This window comes from Neodiprion lecontei, chromosome 2, assembly GCF_021901455.1.
Source record: "Neodiprion lecontei isolate iyNeoLeco1 chromosome 2, iyNeoLeco1.1, whole genome shotgun sequence".
Taxonomy (NCBI): Eukaryota; Metazoa; Arthropoda; class Insecta; order Hymenoptera; family Diprionidae; genus Neodiprion; species Neodiprion lecontei.
The window spans coordinates 11,685,065-11,705,238 of NC_060261.1; the positions used below are offsets into that span (position 1 = coordinate 11,685,065).

General features: G+C 34.4%; 3 protein-coding genes and 2 long non-coding RNA genes across 8 annotated transcripts; 3 read left to right on the forward strand and 2 right to left on the reverse strand.

Annotated features, from left to right (window-relative positions):
• Positions 1-685: 685 nt before the first annotated feature.
• On the forward strand, positions 686-8,367 carry LOC107222852. 2 transcript variants are annotated; one of them, XM_046731608.1, is made up of 8 exons: positions 686-1,263; positions 1,828-2,430; positions 2,516-2,739; positions 6,023-6,122; positions 6,390-6,554; positions 6,691-6,905; positions 7,018-7,251; positions 7,597-8,367. In XM_046731608.1, the coding sequence occupies exons 2-8, from the start codon at positions 1,912-1,914 to the stop codon at positions 7,763-7,765; spliced, it is 1,626 nt and encodes a 541-aa protein (XP_046587564.1). In that variant the 5' UTR covers positions 686-1,263; positions 1,828-1,911; the 3' UTR covers positions 7,766-8,367. The 2 variants fall into 2 exon arrangements, with proteins under 2 accessions (XP_046587564.1, XP_046587566.1); XM_046731610.1 differs by having other exon boundaries at positions 814-1,263; positions 2,540-2,739.
• Positions 8,368-8,717: 350 nt separating this feature from the next.
• On the reverse strand, positions 8,718-10,019 carry LOC107221177. Its single transcript, XM_046730487.1, has 4 exons — positions 9,976-10,019; positions 9,743-9,830; positions 9,175-9,549; positions 8,718-8,996 (listed from the first exon to the last, which is right to left on the reverse strand). Exons 1-4 carry the CDS (start codon positions 10,017-10,019, stop codon positions 8,931-8,933), a joined length of 573 nt encoding a protein of 190 aa, XP_046586443.1. The 3' UTR covers positions 8,718-8,930.
• A 700-nt stretch (positions 10,020-10,719) lies between these two features.
• Positions 10,720-17,783, reverse strand: LOC124292920. The gene is made up of 4 exons (XR_006902878.1): positions 17,647-17,783; positions 12,590-12,905; positions 12,420-12,481; positions 10,720-12,284 (listed from the first exon to the last, which is right to left on the reverse strand). It is a non-coding gene; the product is annotated as an uncharacterized LOC124292920 (long non-coding RNA).
• Positions 11,600-14,371, forward strand: LOC124292919. 3 transcript variants are annotated; one of them, XR_006902877.1, is made up of 5 exons: positions 11,600-11,729; positions 12,422-12,534; positions 12,713-12,925; positions 13,034-13,208; positions 13,270-14,371. It is a non-coding gene; the product is annotated as an uncharacterized LOC124292919 (long non-coding RNA). The 3 variants fall into 3 exon arrangements; XR_006902875.1 differs by having other exon boundaries at positions 13,292-14,329; XR_006902876.1 differs by having other exon boundaries at positions 11,612-11,729; positions 12,429-12,534; positions 13,292-14,329.
• Positions 16,923-18,412, forward strand: LOC107221047 (SR-related and CTD-associated factor 8-like). Its single transcript, XM_046731617.1, has 4 exons — positions 16,923-17,204; positions 17,338-17,552; positions 17,664-17,897; positions 18,244-18,412. The coding sequence occupies exons 1-4, from the start codon at positions 17,133-17,135 to the stop codon at positions 18,410-18,412; spliced, it is 690 nt and encodes a 229-aa protein (XP_046587573.1). The 5' UTR covers positions 16,923-17,132.
• Positions 18,413-20,174: the final 1,762 nt, after the last annotated feature.

The window sequence follows — 20,174 nt, forward strand, 5'->3', positions numbered from 1 at the left end:
AATGAATAGAAAAAAAATGCAACACTGATTCGAGTGCCATGAAATTACATTGCAGCTCGAATGACAAACTCAGACTGATCATTGTTCCAAGTAACAAATACGCCTGGAACAATACGTTCACAGCCAATTTCAGATAGTACTAGAACAATATTGAAGGATGAAAAATGTTAATTGGAATCTAGAAAAATAAACCTATTTGTGTGAGATTTCTAACATTGTGTTTTGCACATATTGCTTCGCGTAGTCATTTATGGTGAAAACACTCTAATAAAATCAGCCCGTAGAATTTTTTCGGTTTTTTTATTATCATTCGATTAACTCTAAAACTACTCGACTGAACAGATTCGGAATCATAACAGTCCAAGTTGATATAAGAGGACCCAGACATCCTTCTAAAAATGGTCGGAGCGGTTTGGCTGGGGATCTCTAGACCCCGAAACGTGAAAACCAAGTGAAATCTGAGCTTTTCATTTTTAAGGTGATTATAATAAATTCTCTCCTTAGAAAACCGGGAAGTTAAAAACTATAAAAAGATTAAATAATACGTTACCACAGGTTTTTATACAACAATTGCGTAACAATTTGAAATATATGTAGTTCTATAATTCATCTTGCTTCGCCCATTTCGGATAAATTGTGAATCAACTAATTAAATGATTCTTTGTGTTCGTTCAATTTCGAATATTTGACAAATAGAGAAATGGGGGAATACCCTTTCAACCCGCCAATCGCGTCCGTGGCGAACATCAATCAGTGCCACACGTGATCAATTGTATTTATCTTTATAAGCCGTATGGCTAGCGACAGTGGCTTATCAGTTTGGTGGAGGCACTTCAAGTCAATGAATCCGACGCCCCATTGGCCCTTTCCGTTCGACTGAGACCATGATTAGTCGAATACCTGGGGCATAGTGCGCGTGGCGAAAAGGCGGTGCGACTGCGACAGAAGGATCAACGAACAGCAAGAGCTGTCAACGGAGTTTCAAAAATTATCTTATCTGTGTAGAGGGTGATTTACTTTGGTACAAGTTTCATTTTGGTTTACAGACGCTACTTATAAAGTTTATTTCACAGTTAGACGCTATCGAAAAGTATGCGCATAGTACATTGCACGTGAAATCAGGTATACCCGCCGTTTACAATGCAGAATTGGTTAAGTATTGTCGGTCGAAAACTTTGCTCCAACAACGATAACAAGCAGGTGCAGAAAATTCACTGTATCTTTCGGAAATAACATAACAGCTATTGATTGAACACACGCACAGTAAGTACCTGAAACATTCATTATTATCAATAATACCACCTATTTGGGTAAATCCCAAGTAGTAACGAACTTTGATCTGTCATCAAATTGTTAAACACTTCCATTCGTAAATTCTGCTAAGGATTAGTTTTGTTGTTGAATCACATACGAATTAAATGTTCAAAACTCAGTAATAAGATTTATAAATATCGTGAGATTTATAAATGAGATTAGATCGTATTGAATAGTATTTGTCAGTTTTTTACGAGACTTGAAAAACTGGTTATTCCGACACCTGAAGTTGATGAAAGAATTATTCTCATATGAGCGATAATAGCTGAAATGAAAACATAGCCAATTCAAGGTAATTTACAATAAATACGATGCAACGTGTGTTAGAATTTTGGAATGAAAAATTTTCCCTCCGTTTTGATAATAATGTGTAAAGTGAAAGAATTGATTAACTTGGGTTAGCAAATAATTGAGAATCGATTAACTTACCACTATTTTTTTTTTTTTCTTTGTTTTTGTGATTAAATTGAAACTTGATCATTGTTCATTAACTAGCATTGTTTCTATTACTAGGGTCAAGCAGCCGCAGAAATAATTTATACAAGAGCATGTATATTCTGAATCCAGAAAGAAAGGTGTATTAAAGAGAATATTATAATGGCTGTTTCCGACCCACATGCTGCATTTAACTACCCAACTGATCAGGATAACTATGAAACAAGTGTGCATTCTTATAACCATCAAAACCCCGAGGAAACGTGTTCGATAAGTGCGACCGAAGATGAGACGAATGAAAATGCGCTAGAATTGACTAAGAACGAGGAATTGGCAAAATTAAAAGCGGAGAAAAAAGGGGCTAAGAAAAAACGGCAGAAAGAAAGAAAGAAAGTAGAAAAGGCTAATAACAGTTGCGATGCAGAGAATAAAAACAATATAACGGCGCAGTCAAAAATAAGTTTGAACTCCGTTTTAAGTTGTAAGACTAGCAAGACTAAAACTGCTGATAATGCATCGAATGAAAAGGTAGAAATTATTGATAAAGAAGAGGAAGCTGACGACGAATTTTTGGACTTGAATGCTGCGTTTGTTAAAGTCTCTGTAAAGCAGAATAAACATATCACTCTAAACAAAACGACCGTCTCTAAACCAAACAAAGTTAATCGACCTGAAGCTATTGTGAGTTGATTATTCTATTCATTGATGTACAGTTTTTTCAACAATATTTTGTTGAGATATTTCTCCTGTTGATAATTTTTCATAGAAAAGTTCTGCCTCGTTGCCCCAGTCCGGTAAACTGGACATGAGCAAAGCAAACCATGATACGGCTGAAATATTGGGCATTCAAAGCTGCAAACTTGTTCTTGTCGATAAAGATTTTCATCGAGCAGTTAAGATTCTGACTCAGGCCATTCTCCTTGCTCCAGATGACCCTCGCCATTATATTAATCGCAGCTACTGCTACCTCAGACTTGGTCAATATACTGCGTGAGTATCTGATTATAATATGTCGATAACGTTTCAGCTTTTGCATCAAAGTTTTCCACGAATAGTGACAAAAATTCTCCGAAAGTTTTCATAATTGTATTCAGAAAGCTTCTCAGAAATATACCTACTATGTTCTTGGACAGTTTTAAAAAAAATTCCTCAACATTTCTGGAAAAGATTGATTTATTCTCGTCTTACAAGATAGAAGTCTGGTATTTACATAGCTAGCTGTACACGCACCTGACATTTTAGGGGCTAACACCACTGTAAAAACAAAAGAACAGCGCTTTTTTGGCCGTTTTTTTTGGGACTGAAAGAAAGATAATAAAATAATAAAATTTTAGGAAGTTATTAAGCACATATTTAAATATAATACAAAAAATTATTATCAAAAAATTTTCAAAAATGGGGGCACTGGAGCTATCTCTGCAAGACATGTTGAATTCTGCGGCATGCAGCGTTACTGGTGCAAATTTGAATCTAGAAGCAAAAAAAAACTACTTAATCCACACTTATACAACTAGAGACATATGTGGGGATTTTAAAAATATTGAATTTTCTGTAATTGTGCGAGTATATGAATGAACATGTTCAATTTTCGACCAAAGAAAGGGCACTTATTTCTTAATAAATAATGTTTAAATTAACTTAGTGAACATCTCCTATGTATTTCTATAACTATTAATATATAGATAAGTGATTTTTTGTTTCGAAACTCAAATTTGCACCAGTTACACTGCATATCGCATGTCTCGTGAGAATGGCTCCAGTGCCACCGTTATTATATATTTTTTAATAATAATGTTTTCTATTATACTTAAATATTTGCCTAATAACCGCCTCAAATATTATTATCGTGTCACCTATTCTTCCATCCGAAAAAAATGATTAATGATTTATTACTTCATTTCATTCACAAATGAAATTGCTACAAATCCTCTGATACAGATTTTCACATGAGCTCGTCAGTTGTCAAAAAACATCAAATGTGTAACATCTCTACGAGTTGCAGATGATAAACTCACGATTCTGTAAAGAATACTACCTAGTTTGTAGAGAATTTGTTTAAGGGGACATACAGACCTTAAGTTGTGACGTGTAATATTATAGAAGACTGCATCGCAAAATGACTTTTATTTCTTTACTTTTTGTGTTCAAGTATCTTATTGGACAAACTTCCCAAAATATTTTTATCCCCTAATGTTTGTTACAACTGCATCTGTTATGTTATTCATAATTTTTATATTTTGACTATCGATTGTTTTCCAAGGCACTCATTATGGCTGTGTTTTTCGATTTTTAAACAAGAACTAAATTTCTGAATACTATTGGTAGAAACGTGCAGGATAATCAAATTTGATAATGTGCGAAGTTGTAAGTTCAGCAGTTGCTGATTGTTAGTAAGTGCAGACGAAATCCTGGCAAATCATAATTTCGAGAGAAACTCTCTTCAAGAGGTGAGCTTTTTTTTGTTTAATTCCATGTATTATGAACGCACGCTTTCTAGAACGCTTCGGCAGCATACATTACTTTCCGGTACTAGATACTTCATTGGTAACAAATCGTTTGTACCGTCTTTCCATAGTTCGAGCCTCTCATAAAACTTCCGTGTTTCAACATTTTTTTTTTTTTTTCTGCATCAAAGGGGTTCGATCAGCTTCAGTTACAATCAGGAACTTTCATGCAACAAATTATCTCTGTTTCATATCTGCATAAAGTAAATTATTCCAAAATAATTCAGTAATATTTTTTTAATTCCGTTAAGACGTATGCTTGTAAAAGTTTTATGTAATTGAATTTAGGTGTTTTCGATATATATTTATAGTCACGCAGTAGCACAAGTGACGTCACACAGTACTCTTTGTTTGAATAATAAACGAAGCAATATTCCCAAATTATTTTACCCCAAATTACTAAAATATACGATCAAAAAATTTCATAAAACATTCCAATCTTGAAACCTCTGTCTTAAAGGAGGACGAAGTTAGTAACATTATTGTCACGATGCATGTTTAGGAAAAATCGTTACTTCGCACCTTATATATGTCTGAAATTTAGTAAATCGTGATAAGCAAAACATGATCTTATTTTTAAATCCGACTCCTTGAAAGTTGTTCTAAAATTGTGCAATAATGATTTTTTCCGTGATGTTTTGTTACGTTGATGTTGCTTATCAGTCTTATCAGTTTGGTAAAATCTCTACCGAAGTCTATTATAATTATCATGCATCAGGATGTGGTTGCTAATCAGTGTATGACTAATAAAGAGCTTAGCAGTTTTCAATTCTAAAATTAAACATCTACAATGACTCAAGAGCATGGTCATCCACACGAGTCGTGCCTTTTAAGTCAAAAGTCAGGAAAGAAAAACCATTTGTAAAATCTTCAGCAATGTTGTTTGCACCAAACTGGTAAATACAAAAACAACGGTATCACTAGGACACAACGGAAATGAATCTGTACAAATTTTCGAAAATGTTTATTATTAATCAGGATGTTCAAAATGATCCAACTCAGGTATTTTTTTATCCAGTTTTAATGTTTCAAGGCTCATTCTACTCCCTGCTGTCTCAGTCCCCACCAATTTTATGAAGACCATTCGAGAAATCTTCCATTATTCCATAGCTGAAACGAGCAAATTTAGTTGCTGATAAACATCTACTGTACCATACTTACAGAAATATATTATTATTCGTTACAGAGATAAATTTTTTCCAGTTTTCTTCAGGTAATATCTGAAAATCTGTATTGGGAATAAAGTAAGCACAAGAACATTGGATTCGAATAAGAAAACACCAAAGCTTAATCAATTTGACTGATTTTGATATAAAACATATTAGTCAAATTGTTAATATCTTAGCATGTGTTATTCGATTTTGCTCAGAATTATTTTCACTACATAATAGTGATGTTGTTTCATTCGCGATCACAATGATTGGCACAAATAACATTGCTGAAGATGTGATGTCTTTTTTTTTCTTTTCTGAACTTCTTATTTAAACGATACAGCGCATTCATCTTTAGGTCCATTTCTACACAATTGGGACAAAAATTGACCTGCATTTTGAACAATAAAGTAACATCTGGCCTTGATGAAAATATATTCTCTATTGATGAGAAGAGTCGGCTCCCCATTTATAAAGCCTCTACCGTTTACGAATTACCTTGTCACTGTAATATAACGGAACATATTGTTTATTATTTTATGGCTCAGTACCAAAACCATCACTTACAAATTGTTCAATAATTGCAGTCTTTCTGAAATTGAATAATATCATTTACAGAGCACTGAACGACACTCAATTTGTGAAAAAGAATGCGCGGACAATGGAACAATCTATAAAGGCTCTTGCCCGCGAAGGGCAAGCCTTGCGTGGATTAAAAGTAAGCTGTAATAAATGCTTGGATTTAATTTACAAAACAAAACATTGTACAAAAATTACCATTTTGCAATTTACGAATGACTTTGAATGGCTTGAGTTTCCAAAATATGAATAAGTTTTGCTTTATTATGGTTCACTGAATTCCAGGCAATTCTAAAGTTACAGAATAACGGTTTTTCCTAAAAACGCATCGTTAACATAATGTTACGATCTCCAATTTCATATTGAATCTGTTTTCTTATTGCGTGTTAATTTTTCTTTTTCGTAGCAATACCATGAAGCAGAGAAGTGTTTTGATGAATTATTGAAGCTAGATCAACGAATTGACTGGGTACTCGGAGAATTGGTTCTGGTACGTTTGATGCAACTTACAAGTATGGGTTTTTCTAAAATGGACTCTCTTAAGGCTCTGCAACAATGTTCATCTGTTACTGTGAGTAGATGATATTTATCAAAGTAAGGATTTTTCTGTATTTTTTTTTTTTTTAATAATTTCGTTGTAACCAGCGTTGTTTTTTTTTTTCTTTGGTTTTTTCTTTTTTCATTGATTTATCTCCTATCGATCCAAGGATGCAGTGACATTGTTGACATCAGGAAATATAAGTAGTTCAGAATTAGAGAGTAATATTAATACGCCCGAGATCCAAAATTGCGATGGCGACGAAGTTTATTTTTCTGACGACGAATCAAGTAGCACAATTTTATTATCCAAACTGATATCTGATATATCATACAAATCTAGTTATTATAAAAATCTACGATCCCAACCATTTTCCTCCTCTAAGTGAGTATTGGTTTCGAATTCATTGTTTCTCTTTTTCTTTTTTCTTTTTTTTTTTGCTTTTTTTTAATTCTTAATTTGTATTTTTGTTTTGTTACCTTGCAATTTTGTTTAGGGCCCAAGAGTTTTGTAGCAGCTCGGAAAGATCTTTGAAGAGTAGCATTTCTATGGAATCCCTTCGGCGAACCAATGACAATGATCAGTGGGAAGTTCAGGGTAACTCGAAATCACTAATGAGCACTTATAAACCTCAAAAACCAAAAGTTATAGCAAATGATAGCAGTACCATTTGGGTTGGCAATATCGAAAAGAATGTTACAGACCTTAAATTACGGGAATTATTTTCAAGGCAAGCAATTTTTCTTTCAGCCTAGGGCTGTGCGATTAATTGGTTACTCGTAGACTTCAGTGATTTGTTTTACGCGTTCATCGATGAATCAATTAATTGAAAGAGAACTATTTCAAAAAGACAGTTGATTAATTAATTTATTGAGCAAATGGTTACTTGAAAGACCGATACACTGATTAATCAGAGGAATGATTAATCGAATTTCCATTGCTCGATAACCTAACCATCGTTGGAAAAAAACAATCATTTGAACTCTTCGATTACTTGATTAAATACACAGCCGTAATTCTTACTAAGCTGCAACTCATCACATTATTAATCTGTTCATCAAATTTTTTATTCTAGATTCGGCTCTATAAATTACATTCGAAGATTCCCGGATAAACGTTTCGTGTTCATTGATTTCAATAGTAAAAAAGCTGCAACGAAAGCATTAAATAGCATGATAAATTTTCAAGTCAACGGGATACAATTACCAGTGAAACCATCCACAGGTTCTCTGACAAATAAATGAGGAATGCATTTATTATTATATCAATAACGGGATTTACCTTCAATTTAAATATTTCATATTCAGCATATACGGCACCTGATTTGGAATGCGAAATCTGGGGGAAAAAAAAACTGATTTTATTTTTAATATTTGTATGCTTACGTTGTACGATGTCAAATCACGTTTTCGTATGATGACGTGTGACATTTTTAATTCATTATACATATTCATATTTTCAGCCAATACTGCGGAAGGAATTTATCAAATATATTACAGCCTTCTCAGTTTAATAGGTTTTCATGTTTTGTTTTATTTTTATTCTACTTTTCTTACTTATTTGACTTAGATTATTTGGATTGTATGAAAAAGAGACAGCACTCTGAAATAGGGATGTGCCGGATATCCGTTAACCATCCGGTATCCGGCCGGATCATCGGATAGCAATAATCTGTTCAGAAGATAATTATACTATTACTCAAGATGATAGAAATGGAAAAAAATTAAAGTGGACAAAACTGAAATAAGTAGGAAATGAAGATTCTCAGTTTCACACTTCAATTTAGGTAACCTTACTTTAAAATCCAGAATTTGGCGATTTTTTCATACCAGATACCGGATATCCGGTATCCCGGAAGAAAAACAAATCGCCTTCCGGCACATCCCTACGCAAAATTCTGACTATGGATAAAAATATGAAGGAACAGTTTCAGTATTTCAAATATTTGAAAATCAACTTGTATCTTATAAGTGCCACACGAAAATTTTCAAATATCATCTAGAAAACACAAGATTTCCCTTACGATGTGATATTATCATTATAAATTTTATACTTGAAGTGGTATTTTATAAGCTGTAATATAAATGGAAATAAGAACAGTTATCTTTTGCATAATTTATTTCAGAACTTCCTAGAATACTGTTAACAATAGTTTTTACAAAGTAGAAGCTTATAGAAAAAATGGCAGTTATTACTCTCAACAATGCGTATGAAGATAAGAAATCGAAATATTGTACGACATCATTTATTAATTCAGATATATAGTGGTAATTCAATAAGTCTGAATCTTCTTTAAAAATATACGTTTTATCAATTGACTCATTCGCAGAATAATCAACCGGAAGTTCCATTAAATACACGATACATCTGCAAATTCTGCAGTAAAAATATCCTGACAAGTCATTCTTATCAATTGTTCATTGTTGATCCTGGTGCTTGGGTCAATGGTAAGGGGTTGAAATGCTTTGGCCGTGTCTGAAAGGTAGAAAATTAATAATATATAGATAATTCCGTGCAAGGCGAGTAGCAACTTTCCTACTTTTAGAACTTGAAGGATATGCGACACTCATGAGACAAAGCTTTGAATTTTTGGATAGAAAGGTGCATAAAATTGCTGTTGTAAATCGTACTGGATTATTGGGTGCATGTTTACTTTTTTTACTGGTGGTTTGTTACAAACTGCTGTGAAGTGATTTAGCATTCCACAATTCTCACATCGCTGTCCCCGTGCAGGGCACTGCATCGGCTCATGGCACGTATTGCATTTAGCGCAGTTCGACGTTTTGTTATTTAGATAATTATCCGCCGCATTGTGAGACGGTTTTTGCTGAAGTTCTTTTGGCATACACAATTTGGAAATTGATTCAGTTTGTTGACACACCTCCCACATCTCGACGGCTCGGCTAAGGGACAAATCTTTTTCCTCGAAAAAAAATTTCCTCAGTTCCTTGTTCTTTACATCTAATATAATTTTGTCTCTTATCAGGCTTTCTGTTAAACCACCAAAGTTGCAAGTACTTGCTTTTTTCTGTAATCATGAAATACAAGTTTTACAATTAGCTTTTAAAATGCGTCGAGTTTTGCTGTTCGACCCACAAACTCAGCAAACCGTATTTCGGAGAAATTACTCAACTATAGAACAGGAAGGTTCAAGATCACCTTAAGTGCTCAGCTAAATGTAACTGTTTATTCGTTCTCCCAAACGATTCTTTGTAACGTACCTTCAAAGTTTGCACGTAGTGTGAAATAGTCTCCGACTGTTGTCTTACGCTCGAAAAAAAGATGTATCGATCATGCACCTCAGTTTTTCTTGGTGAATTTGTTATTTGTTAAGTTATTTGGTAAGATCTGAAACTATTAATCCCTTTTAGGTCAGAGAAAACTCAGTGTGCATAAAGACACGTTGATGTGATGCACTATTGCGTCAATGTCGTTGAAGCGGTTAATTACCTACAGATTATAAAGTGCTCTGTTACAGAAAAATCGTGTGTGACACATTTCTGTGTATTTCCATTGTCGTTATTTATTAGTAACTTATCTGTAGGTGAAAACTTGCAGCAGACCGAATTTCAGGATGAATCCGATCGGCCCACCACAGTGAATGTAACCAAATTACATGAGCACCTACACATTTGTAGCTGATTTGCATGCTCAGATATGTACATCTTTTTTATTTTCTTTTGATTGTGCTTGTAACTTTTTCTTCATGTGAATGGATTGTGGATTGATACTACTAATTATATTGTTGTGGTTTATCGCACGCAACTCTATAAAAATTCCTTAACGTTTGCAAGGAATGTTTTATTCTCCATATTTTTGAATAAAGTTTTTACTCACCCAATTCGATATAGTTTAATTCAAAACTTTTTTTACATGTCTTAAGCTCCACTTTGATGATCAATGGATGGTAAATGAATTCCCTAACGGTTGAATTAGTGTTATACAAATTTTTGAATAATCCGTATGAAATTCAGCCCACCATAGGATAAAGGATAATGGACGGAAACTTCTTAGAATTGAGGACTTCTTTTGAACATAAAGAAAAATCACGCTTAAATACAAGTTTTTCGTCATATTATTTAATGATCTTTTACATCATATAATTGTAAATAATAATATACCTTCGAAAAAATGATTTGTTCTTCATTTAATGTATCAAACATTATTTTACTCGTCAAAAACTTTTTTGTGTGACGAATATATCGTTAGATTTAAATAGCATATTTTACGCAGTTCAAATCTAGCGCGCATTCTGTGACAACTTTCTGTACAAGATGGCGGAAATTCAAGTGTTCAATTGGACACACGAGCTTACACGTAGAGTATACGGTAATATCCAATCCAGTGTATATATATATCAGTGGGTTTCGTGTAAATATAATCGTGTATGTCGGACTTTCCATTACAGGTGTAGCAAAAAATAGAGTTCGATACACGCGCGAAAGTTGGCAATGCCTATCTCGCGTGAATGCGCCACACTCGCCCTTCGACTCGTCTACGGTTCGTCTCCGGGTTCGTGTTGCGCCTTCACGCTTGTGCGGGCATTGCCACCTTCGCGCACTAGTATCGAAAAACACTATTTGAAAATACTTCGTGTTGTGTAAAACTAATATTGCGCGATATGTTTTACTATACATCGAACATTCTTTTACAACCAAACACCTTTGTGACCGACGCATTTTTGATTTACCTGAAATTTTTTTTGACGGGTTCTATATCGAAAAAATAGGGATACGTATTCGAGGATTTTTTTATTTCACATATTTCGTAAAATAGAGGGGATCGAAAATTTGATAATTTGGTATTTTTTGGCTTGGAAGACTCACCCAGGTAGCATCTCATGCGCCGTCAGATCATGCAAGATCTTGATCGGCAGCGCCATGCGGCAGAATAATGCATGATTGCTATATGGCGGCGCAAAACAAGCGAGCAAACAGCAAAGCTGTATGGGACTGTCAAACAGAGCTTGTTGCAGCATTCATGCGACGTCTGCCGCAATTATCATCTTCGTACTTCACAAGCTTCCCGCACGTGCGCGCAGGATGCTTATACCCTATAAGTATATTACATACAATAATAGCGGGAACCGGGGAAGCTTGGGCTTCCCAGAAAAACGTGTAAATATATAGTCGACGATATTTTATCAGCCGTAAGACATACACGTGCTGGAAGGAAAACATAAAGAAATACATTACCTTATTTCACAGGGTAAGTGTTGTTTCAAATTATCTTTCAAAATTAATGCACATATGGAGACCTGCATGTCATGTCCAAATGATGTCATATAATACAATATTACCTATATTAGCTCACTTTTTAAGCTAAATTTTTGGCCATTGCTATTACTTTTACGTACGAAAGTGATATTTCGTTTAATTTAAAGTCACGTAATTCTCAGAGATTTGTATTTGTTGCCTCTACTATAACTATATGCAATATTATTTGTAGCTTGTCTATATACATGCCTGAATCATGATTAGGCTAAAACGAAACCCCTTTAGTCAACTCACACCAAGGCAACGGCGTAATCGTTTGAATGACTAGAATGGCGAGGCATGCTGATGCTAATCCTTATTTACGTTGCAATATCGTCAATAATGATAGTTCTGAGGAAATATCTTTGAATAATGGAAACGTTGTAGCATCTATTTTACCAAATGACAGTCCTCCTTACGAACCGCAAAGTTCAGTTACGTGGAATAACTTAGCTCGCGAGGCGAAAGATAATTCTTCCGAATATGGGTGTTCAAATTCAGATGCTATCTGTGAAGACGATAGTAACAGTCAGTCTATGGGTGAAGAAGGCAGTACTCGATTAAAAAATTGCTTTCGAACACAGTTAGCTGATTGTTTTATTAAGAATAACATCGACAATGTTCAGGCGAACTCAATACTTACAGTTCTCAGATCACATTGCTGTTTGGCTTGGTGTCCAGAAGATGTAAGAATATTGATTGAGACTTGCAATCGTCGCGTTGAATTGATTGATGTTGAACCCGGAAAATATTGGCATGTAAGTTTTGTTGCTGGAATTTTAAAAAAACTTTCCAAACACACATATGCCATACCTAATATCTTAGAAATCGATGTTAGTACTGGTGGAGCTGCTGGCGCAAAAGACTGTTCAACTCAGTATTGGCCTATCCAGTTCTGAATAATAAATATTCCTGATAGCTCTATACTGATCGCAGGTGTCTATTATGGGAAGGGTAAGCCGAAAGATCCGAACAATTTCTTTAAAATGTTCACAAATGAAGTCCAAGAGGTTTTCGCCAGCGGTGGTATCCACTTCAAGAATCATTTAGTAAAAATAAAGTTCAGATGCTTCATAGCTGATGCTCCGGATTGATTCCTTGGAGGTATTCCAAGAGTTTGAAGAAGATTCTGAAAGACAACGATCTCTAGTGAGCATTATAGTTTTATCATATCACCCGATACTGTATTTTTTCTCGGGTGGTAACTAATTTTAGTGACGTTTATTGCAAGTTTAAAACGAGTGATATGGATTTCAGAGACACTATCTTATTAACGTTGGTGGTGTCACAGCTAGAGATGCTCTCAACCAATTTCTGAAGGAAGCCATGACGGATAGCCTGACCCAAAAATTCTCTTGGACTGAAAAGTCTGTTTCAGATAAAGAGAATCTCCGACCGTTATTTAATACCTGTATCGGAAAGGTATTTTTTGGTGTGTATGACTAAGATTATCGTTATTGACGAATAATACGTTACCCTATATTCAATGCAAGGTTTCGATGATTGTTTACGCAGATGCCTTACGTAAGTGTCGAACAATACCACAGCCACATGATTGTACAGAATTTGCGAGACTGATGCAAGAGGCAATTCGGGGCGTACAAAAAAGATTGCGGGATGCAAAACGACGGGCCAATCGCTCTGTCCATATGGAGGGTCGCAGACAAAAATATATGATTGAAATGGCTCATCGTTACAAGATTGAACACCCAGGACAATGACACTGCGGAATAAGAGACCCACAATTTGCCTATTAAAGATCCTACGGGTATTCAAACATACGTACCTATGTACTTTGTTTGACTAAGAAATATTTTATTACACATAGCTGTGATGTTAGTTTTTATGTTTATGCTCAAGCATAGTATTTATAATTGGTACTGCAGCTGTGATATCCACAAGTGATATGTAACTATGTTTTCCAATGAAACATTATACCTATATCAACAAATGTGGCGGGTTTGTACTAACATAGCTATAAAATAGCTAACATTTAGATACTGTAGACGCTTTTGGTATCTGGTATAAATTTTAGTCTTCTGACATTTATATAAAGTATTAATTTTTATTTTTTGATTTCAAATACTTCATTATTATCTACTATTCTATTCATTTGATATCAGTTTATCAATACTATTATAAACTGTAGTTAATAATTTTAAGCTACAACGTATAAAAAAGTAACTAAAGACATATTTATATTAATAACTGTACAACGGTAGAAGAGACCCTCTCTTCTAGTCTTGTTGCAGACATAGATTTGTAAGTCAGTATTTTTCTTGTTCATTTTTGCTCGCGAGTAACTGTAACACTTTTATAACTAATTATCTTTAAGTAAAAGTAAAATATATGCAAACTTATATTATACCTATAGATGTATATGGGTGTAATATATCATATATTTTACTATAGCCGCATATTAATAATATATAATATAAATATTATTATAATTATATAGTATAACGATTATAGTCAACGAATGACCTGCCATGTTCTGTGATTTTGAACATTATCTCTCTATCTAATAAAGAAGTTTCAAACAAATGAACAGGTAGAAAAAGATTATAATAACAATAGTAAAAAAGACTATAATAACAATAGTATAAAAAAGATTATAATAACAATAGTATACGCATGAAGTTGGCGGTGGGGTGAGATCCCGAAAACAAAACAAAAAGCATCTAGCAAACAAAACTTCCTTTGACAGCTGTCATCGGCTATTTATGACAGTCTTTGACAAATATCTTTATAGGTATCTGTTTCTGACGCGCAAAAAATGAACATGCAAACGAAAATTATCAAGATGATTCCCGACGGGAATTGTCTTTTTCGCGCGTTGGCGTATTGTGTATACGGCACTCAAGATCGACACGCAAAGGTGAGACTGAGTATCGTTTCAAATATAGTGGATAATTGGTCTACATTTGCGGGTTTTATTACAGGTAATGAGTCAAACGGTGCTGTGATTAGGTCACCTGGTGATTACAAATCACATATGAATAAAAATGGAATATACGGGGGAGAAGCAGAATTAGCTGCAGCTGCGGACATTTTTAAGATATTAATTTATTTTAATTTTAATTAATCGTGTATCGCGAAGAACAAATTTATCCACACCGGATCGGATCACAAAATGAAACACAGTTCTCGCTACTCTTCACCGGCGACGGAGACAGTGGACACTTTGATGTCTTGCAGAACCAAAATAAAATTCAAATAGTGAGTAATAAGTATGAAAAGTAACAATCAAATAATAGTAAATCTAAATATATCACCAAACAGTCAAAAGGACAGCCAGGATTTACGATGACAATGGAGAAAGGAGGAGTTTCAAGCAGCAGACAAGGCGATGAAGATGGTGGATGGTCGGAAGTATCACAAAAGAAAGAGGAAAATAAAATTGTAAGTGCGAAGAACCAAATAAGCCATAGAATAATATCCATCAAATATTCGTATAACCAGGTAAGAGGATGACCAGGATCGATGTTGACCACAAGAGAAAGAAGTGTTTTGCAGAATGAACAGCAACGCAAATATAGAGAAAAAAATAATATAAAGAAGGTGATTTTGGAGAATAACCAGCAGAGCGGCAGCAAAAGAAATTCAGCAAGTCAAGGAGATAGATCGATATCAATAGAGAAGGAACACCAATTTTCAACCAACGAATGGAAGCTTAGATTGATGCAAAAAAGAAAAGTAAGCACAGAAGGAATTAAAGTGGACAGCAAGTGCAGACCTGTCATAAAATCAACATGAAGGAATTCGCCTGTCTACTAGACAATGCGTAAGGAAATAGTGAGGCGCGAAGCGCCGAACAACGAGGCGCGCAGCGCCGAGATGGGGTTGGCGCGCGAAGCGCGCAGGGGCGAAGCCCCTAGTATTTGAAATAAATGACAAAATCTCACAATATTTAGTTTTTTTTTTTTTGCCAATGAGAACCTGTGCATTCTGCTCTTCGCGAATACCGACAGACCCTTCGAGAATCATGCATGATCTGCAGCAAGCTTCTGTCGAAAGCACACATGCGCACGTCATCCTACAACTGCGGAAACAGGCAGATAGTGGTCTGCCGCCAGAGCCATGCACGCGCCACGTGACGACCATAACGTGAACTTGCGACAGAATGCTACCTGGGCACTTTCAAAAATTCATAACGCCGGTTCTATTTGAGCTGGAAAGTTCGTTTTTTACATCTCAAAGCCAATAAACTGAATTTTATTACAACGATTCTTTCATCAACGATTATTCCGAAATTTATACTGTTATAAACAATTAATATGTTTCAATCGATTTTTAACAGTTGCCCCAACCTCGTAGCGAGTTCTTAGCACAACCATCGTATTCTACGTCAAATTTTTTATCCATAAAGTATTTTTAATTGATGGAGAAATTATTATTACTGTAGGAAAAGAATTAATTTATCTACCGCGGCACGTCACGTCGGCGCGCGGGGAATTCCATTGCACACCCTTTTATCTTGCCTCGTATCCGTTTCCTCTGTAATATAAATGATTACTCTGTATTTTTAACTGAATATTATTATTCATTAGCATATAAGACTTTATAAAAAATTTAACAAAAAAATAATAAAATAAAAAATATTATTGTGGCAAATAAAAAATTAATTTACCAAGATTTTAATACATTAATATTAGTGATTAAACACCGCGTTCTGCATTACTTGACACAATATTTACATTCACTTTTAATATGTATAGTATTATTCGTTTAAAAATTTGCACAATCGTTTTTTTATTTTGGACACAATGAGAATTGCTTTGCTTCCAATTCTTCAGGAAAGGTTGGAATCATACAAATTTTCAAGAATAAATGTAAATATTGTAAGACGTACTGCAGGACGAGGTACTTATTAACTAAAAATAATGTATTGAAATCTTGATAAATTGATTTTTTATTTGACACAATAATATCTTGTATTTGATTATTTTTTTGTTACATTTTTTATAAAGTCTTATTTGCTGTTAAATATTATTATTCAATTGAGAATATACAGTAATCATTTATATTACAGAGGAAAAAGATACGAGGCAAGATAATGAGGCGTGCAATGGAATTACCCGCACGCCGACGTGACGTGCCGTGGTAGATAAATTAATTCTTTTCCTACAGTAATAATAATTTCTGCATCAATTAAAAATACGTTATGGATAAAAAAATTTCACGTAGAATACGATGGTTGTGCTAAGAACTGCTATGAGGTTGGGGCAATTGTTAAAAATCGATTGAAACATATTAATTGTAGCAATACCATGAAGCAGAGAAGTGTCTTGAAGAATTATTGAAGCTAGATCAACGAATTGACTGGGTACTCGGAGAATTGGTTCTGGTACGTTTGATGCAACTTACAAGTATGGGTTTTTCTAAAATGGACTCTCTTAAGGCTCTGCAACAATGTTCATCTGTTACTGTGAGTAGATGATATTTATCAAAGTAGGGATTTTTCTGTTTTTTTTTTTTTTCATAATTTCGTTGTAACCAGCGTTGTTTTTTTTTTCTTTGGTTTTTTCTTTTTTCATTGATTTATCTCCTATCGATCCAAGGATGCAGTGACATTGTTGACATCAGGAAATATAAGTAGTTCAGAATTAGAGAGTAATATTAATACGCCCGAGATCCAAAATTGCGATGGCGACGAAGTTTATTTTTCTGACGACGAATCAAGTAGCACAATTTTATTATCCAAACTGATATCTGATATATCATACAAATCTAGTTATTATAAAAATCTACGATCCCAACCATTTTCCTCCTCTAAGTGAGTATTGGTTTCGGATTCATTGTTTCTCTTTTTCTTTTTTCTTTTTTTTTTGCTTTTTTTTAATTCTTAATTTGTATTTTTGTTTTGTTACCTTGCAATTTTGTTTAGGGCCCAAGAGTTTTGTAGCAGCTCGGAAAGATCTTTGAAGAGTAGCATTTCTATGGAATCCCTTCGGCGAACCAATGACAATGATCAGTGGGAAGTTCAGGGTAACTCGAAATCACTAATGAGCACTTATAAACCTCAAAAACCAAAAGTTATAGCAAATGATAGCAGTACCATTTGGGTTGGCAATATCGAAAAGAATGTTACAGACCTTAAATTACGGGAATTATTTTCAAGGCAAGCAATTTTTCTTTCAGCCTAGGGCTGTGCGATTAATTGGTTACTCGTAGACTTCAGTGATTTGTTTTACGCGTTCATCGATGAATCAATTAATTGAAAGAGAACTATTTCAAAAAGACAGTTGATTAATTAATTTATTGAGCAAATGGTTACTTGAAAGGCCGATACATTGATTAATCGGAGGAACGATTAATCGAATTTCCATTGCTCGATAACCTAACCATCGATGGAAAAAAAACAATCATTTGAACTCTCCGATTACTTGATTAAATACACAGCTGTAATTCTTACTAAACTGCAATTCATCACATTATTAATCTGTTTATCAAATTTTTTATTCTAGATTTGGCTCTATAAATTACATTCGAAGATTCCCGGATAAACGTTTCGTGTTCATTGATTTCAATAGTAAAAAAGCTGCAACAAAAGCATTAAATGGCATGATAAATTTTCAAGTCAACGGGATACAATTACCAGTAAAACCATCCACAGGTTCTCTGACAAATAAATGAGGAATGCATTTATTATTATATCAATAACGGGATTTACCTTCAATTTAAATATTTCATATTCAGCATATACGGCACCTGAATTGGAATGCGAAATCTGGGGGAAAAAAAACTGATTTTATTTTTAATATTTGTATGCTTACGTTGTGTGATGTAAAATCAAGTTTTCGTATGATGACGTGTGACATTTTTAATTCATTATACATATTCATATTTTCAGCCAATACTGCGGAAGGAATTTATCAAATATATTACAGCCTTCTCGGTTCAATAGGTTTTCATGTTTTGTTTTATTTTTGGAACGAAGTTCCTTATCGCTCGTTCACCGTAGGGGCTAGGCGGAAAAAAACGACACCAAAAAACCGACACTTTTTGGCTATAGTGCTCGTTTGCTATAGTGCGCGCGATCTCCCTCTCTCTCTCTCTCTCTCTATTCCAGCGTGTGCGCGCGCTCTCTCTCTCTGTCTCAGCGCTTGGGGTGGGAGACGGCAGCAGCGGTCTCTCTCACTCACAGCGCACGACTATACTTCGCCCCTCTTTCTCTCTCCTACAGCGTACAACTATACTTTGGGCCGCAGCGCGCTCTCTCACAGCGTACGTCTATACTTTGCCTCTCTTTCTTTTTATATCTTTCAAAAACACATTCGTACGATTTTATTACCATTCCTTCATATATTTGATTTTTCATTTAATTTCATTTAATTATTCTTCAATTAAACGTTCTTAATTTATTCAATGAGCAGTAATATAGCGTAAGGAACTTCGTTCGTACCGGCTGTCCCATGACAGCTCTCATGTTTTTTATTCTACTTTTCTCACTTATTTGGCTTAGATTATTTGGATTACTTGAAAATAAGTGAAAACTGTTACTTCCAGTAATTGTATGAAAAAGATACAGCACTCTGAAATAGGGATGTGCCGGATATCCGTTAACTGTCCGGTATCCGGCCGGATTATCGGATAGCAATAATCTGTTCAGAAGATAATTATACTATTACTCAAGATGATAGGAATGGAAAAAAATTAAAGTGGACAAAACTGAAATAAGTAGGAAATGAAGATTCTCAGTTTCACACTTCAATTTAGGTAACCTTACTTTAAAATCCGGAATTTGGCGATTTTCTCGTACCAGAAACCGGATATCCGGTATCCCGGAAGAAAAACAAATCGCTATCCGGCACATCCCTACTCAAAAGTCTGACTATGGATAAAAATAGGTATGAAGGAACAGTTTCAGTATTTCAAATATTTGAAAATCAACTTGTATCTTATAAGTGCCGCACGAAAATTTTCAAATATCATCTAGAACACACAAGATTTCCCTTACGATGTGATATTATCATTATAAATTTTATACTTGAAGTGGTATTTTATAAGCTGTAATATAAATGGAAATAAGAACAGTTATCTTTTGCATAATTTATTTCAGAACTTCCTAAAATACTGTAAACAATAGTTTTTAGAAAGTAGAAGCTTATAGAAAAAATGGCAGTTATTACTCTCAACAACGCGTATGAAGATAAGAAATCGAAATATTGTACGACATCATTTATTAATTCAGATATATAGTGGTAATTCAATAAGTCTGAATCTTCTTTAAAAATATACGTTTTATCAATTGACTCATTCGCAGAATAATCAACCGGAAGTTCCATTAAATACACGATACATCTGCAAATTCTGCAGTAAAAATATCCTGACAAGTCATTCTTATCAATTGTTCATTGTTGATCCTGGTGCTTGGGTCAATGGTAAGGGGTTGAAA